The sequence below is a fragment of the Grampus griseus genome, assembly GCF_964374135.1.
Source record: "Grampus griseus genome assembly, contig: HAP1_SCAFFOLD_1082, whole genome shotgun sequence".
Taxonomy (NCBI): domain Eukaryota; kingdom Metazoa; phylum Chordata; class Mammalia; order Artiodactyla; family Delphinidae; genus Grampus; species Grampus griseus.
The window spans coordinates 22,029-32,708 of NW_028132443.1; the positions used below are offsets into that span (position 1 = coordinate 22,029).

The 10,680-nt window shown below is 42.1% G+C and overlaps 1 protein-coding gene across 1 annotated transcript; it reads left to right on the forward strand.

The window, feature by feature from the left end:
- Positions 1 to 328: 328 nt before the first annotated feature.
- LOC309817856 (merlin-like) lies at positions 329 to 4,571 on the forward strand (the record flags this gene model as incomplete). The annotated part of the gene is made up of 3 exons (XM_082682131.1): positions 329 to 454; positions 2,398 to 2,520; positions 4,488 to 4,571. Coding segments are annotated over 3 exons (333 nt in total), but the record flags the coding sequence as incomplete, so codon positions are not given.
- Between the last annotated feature and the right edge of the window lie 6,109 nt (positions 4,572 to 10,680).

The window sequence follows — 10,680 nt, forward strand, 5'->3', positions numbered from 1 at the left end:
AGAAGCTTGACTCTTAAATGTGGACGTTATTTACCAGCTTTCCTAAATTGGCAGCTTTGGGCATATTAAGATCTGTAAGGAACTGTCCAAGGGAGGTATTGTGTATGCTTTGCAGTGATTAAGCCATTAAGCTCTAATTATTATTTTCCCACTCATGGTTTTGTGTAGGAGGGTTTACAATTATTTAGGAATTCTGTGCTCCTCAGCCATCTTAGCGTCATCCCCATCTTTCAGAACCTGAGGTCGGGGGAGCAGAGAAAAGGTTTTCCTGTGAGCAGATTACCACTTGGGCTCAGCTGTCTTCCCCTGTTGGTTTGTTCCCTTGCAGATGAAGTGGAAGGGGAAGGACCTGTTTGACTTGGTGTGCCGGACCCTGGGGCTTCGGGAAACCTGGTTCTTTGGCCTGCAGTATACAATCAAGGACACCGTGGCCTGGCTCAAGATGGACAAGAAGGTGGGCCCAGACCCTGATGACACCAGTGGGGCTGGCATGAGCTCTAGATTTCCCCTGAGCATGTGTCTAGCTTATTGCTCATCATGGGGCATTATGGGTACACAGCAGAGAGAGGGGCGGGTTGCGGAGGAAGTTATACGGGACAGGATGCGGGCCTAGGGAGACCCCGCCCCTGTTCCTCACCGGCTACCCCGGGGCCTGCAGAACCACCCAGGACTGACCAGCTGCCATCCCTGGCTTCTTCCTTCTTGTCACTGGGTGTCACCTGATTGCTTCAGGCTTAATGCCATTCTGTTGACTGAGCCATGAGTCAGGCTTCGTGGATAGAAATTACTATTGTATTATCGTTTTGGGTTTTTTTCCCACAATTTATGTCTTTGAAAGATTTTCTTGGGGCTCCTGTTCTTTAGGGAATGTTTTAGAGTATTTTTGAGAAACACCATGGCCCAACTCAATTTATTCATTAACATGATCTAAGGAATAAAGAGTGCCCTGGTTCCCGCGGTGAAGGAAGAATGTCTATTTTGTTCTCATGATATTCTGGGGCTTCTGAGGCCTGGTGTACAAGTCTGGACTCCCAGCAGTTCTAATGTGGCTTAGAAATGGATATTGCCTCGGGGAACTGCCCTCTGCGTGGGTTCTTATGTGCTCACAGAGACGCTGTCACCTACTTACCTGCCAACCTATCCATGAAGACGCTGAGAGCAGGGCCATATGTTTTAGTCAGTGACTCCTAAAAGACCCCTGAATCTCTGAGTAAGTCAGTGTCTCATTTTTACCCCCAATTACCCCCTGCAATTGCCTACCTCATTCTATTATCTACTACTTTGCATGATAAACAGTGAAAGCCTCCCGTCTTCTACCAGTTTGACTCTAAACTCAGGCGTTCAAATTGTGTTTACATATGTACGCAGTAATCTGAATCTTCACGTTGGGGTCCCTGCTGGTTATAAATTTCACATGGTAATTCCCAACGATCATGAATGTCCAAGTGCTGCCATGCCAGCAAGAGCGTCCTAGATCAGGTTTATTTTGAATCTCTTGGGCACCACGACCAGGAATTTGGGCAGGAGCCTGCAGAGTTATCTACCAAAGACAGCAAAACCTTCAGTATCATTTTGTGACTCTCGGCAAAGTAAATTTGAAATCGTACCTGAGTGTTGGCCAAATGGATATTAGATTGGGGGCCTCAGGAGCCGTGGAGCCTGCTGCTCAAAGGAAATAAATTATGACACATGTTAATGGAGCCTTGTAGCCTGTCACATGGCATGTTTATGTCCTGAGATGAAATTCATTCTGGAGAGCAGCTGGCCCAAGCTTTCCAGTGGGTGGATGAAATTGTTAGAATATTAAAGGCAGAGTGGTTTACTGGCTGTGCTCAAGTATTTCGTGGGGCATCTCTAGAGGTTCCTTGAAACAAAGGGTTGCCATGATGGACGTGTTTTACTTTTGTTGCTCAGTTAATGTTTAGATGCTTTCACAAATATTTAGTTCATCATCTCTAAGCTCCATTCCAGTATGGACCTAAATGTTGTAGGTAGTCAGCAAGACAAAAGAGTAAAGGAAGATTCCACTACTTGAGAAAATTAAAAAACCTTCAGCCTACCGTAAAGGATAGTGCCCAAGGCCTTTGAGTTATAAATTTCTAGTTTTTAGCTATCTCTGTGGCCTTGAAAACATTTGTGCCTGAATCATCTTAGCTCCACTCACCACTTGGGGATATTGATTAATTTGATTAATTCACCATGTGAAGTGAATGTTACCTCCTGTTATAGATGACTTTGTGAATGCTTCAAACTGTAGAATCACAACCTTTGGGAAATGTGATAAATTTAGAAGGGAGAAAAATGTTTATACACTCCCTGCAGAAGGTCCTTTGATGGTGGCCTGGGAGGGAGAGGGGCGAAACTAGCTTGTTTTTCTTTTGCTCTGTAATTCTGCAGGTGCTGGATCATGACGTTTCAAAGGAAGAGCCAGTCACCTTTCACTTCCTGGCCAAATTTTATCCTGAGAATGCCGAGGAGGAGCTGGTTCAGGAGATCACGCAACATTTATTTTTCTTGCAGGTACCCCTTTCCATGCTACCCCCCTGATCTTGAGAGAACCGCCCCCAGGGGTAGCAGCAGAGGCAGCCTGGGCCAACCCCTCAGATTTGACCACAAATGCCTCCACATTGTGAAAATGTCCTCCCTCTGGAAAGCCAGTCCCTTTGGTTCTATAATGAAAAACAGTCTTCAGGACAGAACTGTACTTGAGTGATGATAATTGGCATCAAATGAAATTGCAAAAGTATAATGGTGAAAGAACACATACAAGTAGCTCCCTAACTAGAAACATCTCTGAAGATGGCTCCTCACTAACTTCGAAGTACTCAATAGTTGCCCAGGAAGTCTAAAAAGAGAGTCTTGCAAAGAGTAGTTCTTCCAGAAATTTAAAATCTGTTCTCATGAAGGCAGGACTTCAGAACTCCAGTGACACTTGGTAAATCCCACACATGTGGTACTTCAAACATCATGTTTCATGCCACTCTTTGTCTATATTGCCTTATTTTCCACCTATTCCCTCATTAGACTGTAAGCCCCTTTAAGGCAAGGCTCGTTGAGTGCACGGTGGGCACCCCGTAAGTAATTGTTCCACCGAATTGAAGAAATTAGGAGATCCATAATTATAGGTTCAAAGACAGCTAGTTGACCATCTAGAGGTGCAGCTAGGGGGACTGGTGTGAGGATGAGAACCTTGTCAGTTTTGCTTGTGTTCCTACTGCTCGCTCAGAGCACTTTCCGAGTTTCACGGTTAGTTATGGTGCTTGGCGCTGGAACGGCTGGTGTGTCCACCATCAGTGACGGAAAAGACCCTAGCAGGGCGTTAATTACATGATTGCCCAGACGTACACATATAGCCTGGCCTCCTATAATTAGTTTGAGCCTCAGATTATTGCATTAAGTAAATATTAAGTTAAATGTAATAACCCCCTCCAATAATTTCTCTTGCACAAAAAAGTTTGCCAAAAAAAGTGTGTGTGTTTGTATATCCCCTCTCCAATATTTTCATGTCAAAGGGAAGCCCGTTTAGTTTTTCTGTAGTGCAGCTTAAAACCGAAGGATTAGAAAGTTGCCCTGCTTTGAATGAAACCACAAAATGACCTCCTAGGCCCCAGAATGTCCTAGCCATATAGAGATGGCTTTCTTGTAAGCAGTGCCCATTCTCCATTTGACTTTGGCTTAATTTCCCCTCCTACTGAAATGTTGGAGCGCTTTCATGGCTGAGCAAGGCAAAATTTACTACTTTTATGAATCTGGTGACTGCTGACGTCTGTGAAAGAGAGCTGGCTTTCCCGTTGTGTTTATTTCAGCATGCCCTCACTTCAGGAGGCTGTCTTGCCTCTATGTCTGGAACATCACCCACCGTACCAGTCTAAGAAATTAAATGCAATGAGATATGTTAATTCAACATTATGGCTTAAGAATTATATTTCCCGGACCTCAAGTGGACTTAAAGGTTAATTGATCAAACTTTATTGCTTCCTTTTTCCTTAGAGCAGGCATATTGAAAGTGATGGGTTTTTTTCCTGCAGTCATAACTCAGTGGCCTCGCTGACTTTGGTCTTGTGTTAAGACTTAAAAGCAGACTCCATTTCCTCTGATTCTGCGTGTGCTCAGCTGGGGCCGAGGCTGCAATCACCACCAGAGCCGCTCCTGACATTTCCCGAGTTCACAGCTCTCCTCCGTCACAACCCAGATGTCAGTCTCTTTTTTTAACTATGAAGATTGTTTTTCCTCTTTGGCATTTGATCACGAACAGAAGAGATTAAGGGTTTTTTTCTGTGTAGCCATCTTACCAATAACTTCTCGGGGACCGAGCTCCCAACCTGTCGGCAGCGGTAAAAAGAAAAAATCGTTCCCTTTGTCAGAAAATCATTAGCAGGCTGGGTTGACAGGCCTCATTAGAACACGCTGCAGTGTCTTGCTGTGACCAACCTGCACGGCTCCTGTCCACACACACGGTATCATGTCTCCCCTGTTGCCCCTTTCAGGTAAAGAAGCAGATTTTAGATGAAAAGATCTACTGCCCTCCCGAGGCTTCTGTGCTCCTGGCTTCTTATGCCGTCCAGGCCAAGGTAGGCTCAAAGAAGAAAAATGCATTCTTCCTGGGCATTAATGCATGTCACAGGATCACACTAGTCATCTGTTTCTTTGGATCTTCTAGGCTTCAGAGACTTTCCCCAGAAAGTGGGATGCTGTGGCACTTGTGGACTTGGGTACCACTCTCACTGTTCCACTGCTGTATCATCTTGTGATAGTGTCTGTGTGTGTATAAACGATAAGTGTACAGCTTGATGAATTATCTGTGTAATCTCACTGTGCACACATGGTTAATTATATTCACCCGGCCAACCTCTCTTTTTATTAACTAGGAAGAATGAGGTTATCGTCTCCAGTTTTGGTCAAACATGGCCTTGGGGTCAGAAAGGCCCAGGTCCTCATTGCAAACTCATCTTCTGAGGACCAGCGGCCCTATGCCTCGGGACCATGTCACACCTTGGGGACTGTCCTGCTTCATCCACCTGGATGGACGTGCTGGCTGTGCTTACGGTCGGGTACTGCAGGCTCTCGGCCCCACCAAGCCCAGCTGAGCTGTCTGGTGACCTGAGAGTCTTTCACAGAGAAATCGCTGCAGACTGGGAGTGGTGGGAGAGGGAGACCACTGGTCTTGTGCTTCTGTCCTCTCTGTTTTTATAAGATGCGCTACAGGGTCTGCCCAGGGTGCTTCATGCCCGTCAGATTTCCGACTTCAATCACATGCCACTTTCTCCTGATCCCTCTGCTTATTACCTTTCACTGCAGCATAAGATGACCTCAGAATTGGGACACCTGGGTTACTTTTGTGATTTTGCATAATCTTTTCAGTTATTATTTTCCTTTTTAGTTAGAGGTATCCATAAAGCCATTTCCCTGAAATTTTAGAGAAATTAATAAGACCCTCAACGTCTTAGCCCACTTTTTGGGGTAGCTTAAGATAATCTCAAAACTGGCCTGTCATTTGGAGGAGAAAAGGGTCTGTATGTGCTCGTCACACTAACAGAAGCATCAGGGTCATTTGATGACTCGTCTAATATTTGCTGAGTATTCACTGGCCTGAGGGGAGGTTGTTGACTCTGTCACTGATACAGACACAAGGTGAGTATCTGCCCTCAGTGATTTGCCCAAGGTCATTTGGGCAATCTTGGGTAAAGCTAAGGGCAGAATTCATGGCTTTGGGATTGCATTTTGTGCCTCCCCTATTCCATTATCCTGACAAATGAGTAATTGACAAAACAGAAAAATGGGCCTTGATTCAACTAAAACATATGCTTCCTTTTATGCTTTGATTAAGAATATTAATAACAGGAAAAATGTGTCCTTTCAATCAGTATCGCCCTGACAGTGATGAAGCAGTTGTCACTTTCATTAAATCTGAGCACTTCCTGGCCCGGAACTGAGCTTCTCTCTAGCACGCCTTCTCCCCGGCTGAGAGGAGGCCCAGGTTCTCAAAGATACTACCTCTCTCTGAAGGGGTAGCCTTTAGTCTCAAAGGCTACATTTTCTTTGCATAAATTTTGGGCCACAAATTCAAAGGCCACCTGTAGAAAAAAAATAACTTTTCAGGGAACCAGCAGATGTTTGCTTAAACAGATTTCACTGTAGGAAAGCCCTCCTAATTTGGATCCTGCTAATTTAGAGATGAAAGTGATTCACAGACAGCATATGGGGTTCATATGGAGGAGCGTGCTTTAACTGTTTTTCCCGGTGTAAATTGTCAGGAACATACAAATAAAGGTAATCTATGGCTTCAAGTCTGCATTTGGGAAACTAAGGATTATTATAACATGCTTCCAGTTTCTAGGACAGCTGTTAATATTAATAGGGTGCCTCTGATTACAATATTGATCAGATCTTACACGCCTGTAGCGTTTTACAGTTTTACAAAGTGTTATAACCTGAATATTTCTTGCAATACTCAATGGAGTCTTTTCTGTAAGCCAAAGAATTTAAGGCTCAGAAAGGACTAATAATTTGTCTGAAGTCACAGTACTTGATGTTAATTTTTTTTTTTAATAAATTTATTTATTTTTGGCTGCGTTGGGTCTTAGTTGCTGTGCACGGGCTTTTCTCTAGTTGCAGCGAGCAGGGGCTACTCTTCATTGTGGTGCACGGGCTTTTCATTACGGTGGCTTCTCTTGTTGCAGAGCACAGGCTCTAGGTGCGCAGGCTTCAGTAGTTATGGCCCGTGGGCTCTAGAGCGCAGGCTCAGTAGTTGTGGTGCACGGGCTTAGTTGCTCTGCGGCATGTGGGATTTTCCCAGACCAGGGCTCAAACCCGTGTCCCCTGCATTGGCAGGCGGATTCTCAACCACTGCGCCACCAGGGAAGCCCGATATAAATCCTTTTTTAAATGGAGTTTGTAGCCCACTTCTTAATGGACAGGATTTGAAGCAGAATGGAGCTGGAGAATGGAGCAGGGGTGAGAACCCTAGTGTCTGGATTGCATAATTTAGCACTTGCTCTTGCCCTCACTGTGAGAGGGGTCTCTGAGTACGACACACTACCTTTCACTAAATTCCAGGTTCATTTATATGGTCACATCAGTACAAACTTTTCAGTAAATCATCCTGGTTCCTTCCATTATATTCCATTTCTTTTCTTCCACAACCTTTCTGAGACAGATAGGAAATGTAAAAGTGTGGTGGGGAAAGTGAATTGAGCTCATTAACACATGGGATGTAATTACTCACAAATGTATTCATTACAGTATTTCAGCTGTTCAACTGATATAGACAGTTCATTCCAAAGCATAAAGAAACAATTACCCTTAAAGCATAAATACAGATATTAATCACATGGTTCAGTTAACAAGAACCATATTTCTTAGTAGGAGTTTAGGTTTTTTTTTTTTTTTTTTTTTTTTTTTTGCGGTACGCAGGCCTCTCACGGTTGTGGCCTCTCCCGTTGCAGAGCACAGGCTCCGGACGCGCAGGCCCAGCGGCCATGGCTCACAGGCCCAGCCGCTCTGCGGCATGTGGGATCTTCCCGGACTGGGGCACGAACCCACATCCCCTGCATCGGCAGGCGGACTCTCAACCACTGTGCCACCAGGGAAGCCCATTTAGGTTATTTTTGAATCAGAAATATAGGCTGGTTTTTTTGGCCCAGTCATGTGACACACCAAACCATCTTGCAATGTCTTAAGCCACCTGTTGGATTTTATATTGACAATTTGGTGTTTGAAATGTGTTCTTATTAAAAATGACTTTGGGAAAGAATGGTATGTAATTCCCCAATCTTGCAGGGCTGGCCAGCAGATTCCTAGTGTTCAGAGAGAGAAAAGACTGGTGGGAGAGGAGGCTTGTTGTTTCCTAGTGCTCTTTGATGCTAGTTAGGGGCAGAGTGCCAAAAGGCAACTAAGAAGTTGGGTATATGTAAAGTATAGGTAGAGTGGCAAGAGTTGAGGCTGGAGAGGTCTGCTGGGGTTCAGATCATAAAGGGTCTTAACTTTATCCTGTGGGGGATGCAGAGCCAGTGAAGGGTTTATATTTTAGACAGATCCTTTGGTGGCTGTGTGAAGGACAGATTGGAGTAAACCAGTTTGGAAACAGGGAGACCTGTTAGAAGGCTGTGGTGGTCATCTGGCTGAGACTGTGGGGTTCCCAACTTGGGCAGTGGTCAGTTGGATGGGAGGAGACTAACTTTAAAATAATCCAGGGGAAAAAATACCCAGGAGGTAAAAGTTGATATAAATGGTACTATCCTCTGCATATTCCCCTTTCTGGGGGGCTTATCCTTTTGCAAATGGGTATTTTCTCTCACTCAGTGTCAATTTTGATATGTATTGTGTTGTACTTGTCGATGTAGCTCATTGATTCTAACTGCTGTATGGTAGCCATTGATGAATAAGCCTAATTTATTTTTCTATCCTCCTGAGGAGGAGGTAGGTTTAGTTTCTGCTGTTTCCCTATTATAAGCAGTGCTTTACTGAGAACTCTTTTATATGCTTCCTTGTGTACCTGTGCAAAAGCTTTTTCCCCTTAAGGTAGATTTCTAGAAGTAGAATTGCAGATATATCCCTGAATATAAAGAACTCTAAGGTTTCTAAGAAAAAAGCAGAAAAATGGGAGCAAAGGATACAAATAACAAGCAATTTATAGAGTATGAGAAAAATCTGTAACTACAAAAAGAGGCTCAATCTTATTAGTAATCAAGAAAAAGAAGAATTAAAGCAACAATAAGGAAACATTTCAAACCCATGAGATTGACAAGGATTAATATAGGATGGATAAAGAACAAGGTCCTACTGTATAGCACAGGGAACTACATTCAATATCCTATGACAAACCATCATGGAAAAGAATATGAAAAAGAATATACATATATGTATAACTGAGTCACTTTGCTGTACAGAGAAAATTGACACAACATTGTAAATCAACCTCAATTGAAAAAAAAAAAAAGTAAAATAAATAAATAAATTGAATAGAAGCTCTGAGCTCATTTCCATGCAGGAATAGACTGAATTGGCATAAGCTCTGTGGGGTGATGGGTATGGTAGGGGCCTGTCAGTGAGGAGACACCCCCTCCCCGAGTCCCCGAAATTCCACTCCTAGGCCGCCACTCTAGAGGAAATCCTGCATAGCGCACCCTTTTCACTTAAAACTGTCAGAAGAGAGTTCTTAAAGTACTCAGTTTTTTAAACTATTGAACTGTATTTCATAGAACAGAGGGGCTGTGGTGTATTTAAATATCTTTTTTTGTTGTTTTGTTTCTGTTTTCTTTTTTTTAATTGAAGTATGGTTAATTTACAATGTTGTGTTGGTTTCAAGTGTCCAGCAAAGTGATTCAGTTATACATGTATGTATATATTCTTTTTCAGATTCTTTTCCGTTATAGGTTATTATAAGATATTGAGTATAGTTCCCTGTGCTATACAGTAGTTCCTTGTTGTTTATTTAAATATATCTTTATTGGTAGATACTTAGGCTTGTTTTTCTTTCTATTACTTGTCTATTTAAATGGGTGCAGTGAACATCCTTGAGTACGCCTGTTGGGGCACATACGAACAACATTTGTCTATGATAAATATCAAGAAGTGGCATAAATGGGTTGAAGGATAGGAACATTTAAAGTTTAGATAATGCTAAGTGAAAGAAGCAGACAGGAAAGGCCACATATTGTATGATTCCATTTGTATGAAATGTCCAGATGAGGCAAATTCATGGAGACAGAAGGTAGGTTGAGTGGTTGTCAGGGGACAGGAGGAGGAAATTAGGACTTACTGCTAATGGGTAAGGGATTTCTTTTTGAGATGATGGAAATATTCTGGAATTAGACAGTGGTGATGGTTGTACAACATTTTGAAAGTACTAAAAACCACTGAATTATATGCTTAAAATTGTGAATTTTATTATGTAAATTTTATCTAAAAAAATTTAAATAGTTATGGCCAAATTGCTCTCCAAAAGTTCCTAATTTAACTTCTACCAATAGTGGTGAGAATATCTGTTTTTCCATATCCTCATCAACAGTGGTTGCTATCAGCCTTTTAAATTTTTGCTAATTTGACAAAAAAGTAGATTTTTTTAAAGTTTTCATTTCCTTGATTACCACTGGGGCATCATTTTCATAGACTTATTGGCCATTTGTATTTCTTTCCTCTGTGAATCAAGTGTTTATGACTTGCCTGTTTTTTCCACTTTATTGTTTGTCTTTTTCTAATTCAGTTATAGGACCTATATATTATGGATATTAATCTTTTATCTTTTTTTACATGTCAGTCCTTTTCGTGTTTTGAGTGACTTTTGGAATGACTTCACCAACTTAATATACACATGTTCTTCTATATTTTATTCTGGTATTTTTATGGATTTTCATTTATAGGTTTAAGTCTTTAATCCATCTGGAATTTAGTGACTGGTGTGCGGTTGGGATCTAACTGTTTATTCTATATATGTATTGATTAGACCTTTATGTTTCGTGAAATCCTATTCAGAGCATTTGGTCTAATTTTTCGTACATATAAGCAGAGGAAAGTATTTGTCTCTGTTTAAGAAGTGACTCTGAGAGTCCTTTAAAAGGTGAACTCCCTTCTTGAATTTAAATTCAATTGGTTTATATCAGGGGTGGATCCAGGTTTTGTGGGCCCTGAAGTTTATATAATTTAGGGTGTTCTTTTAATGCAAGAACACCAAATTATTAA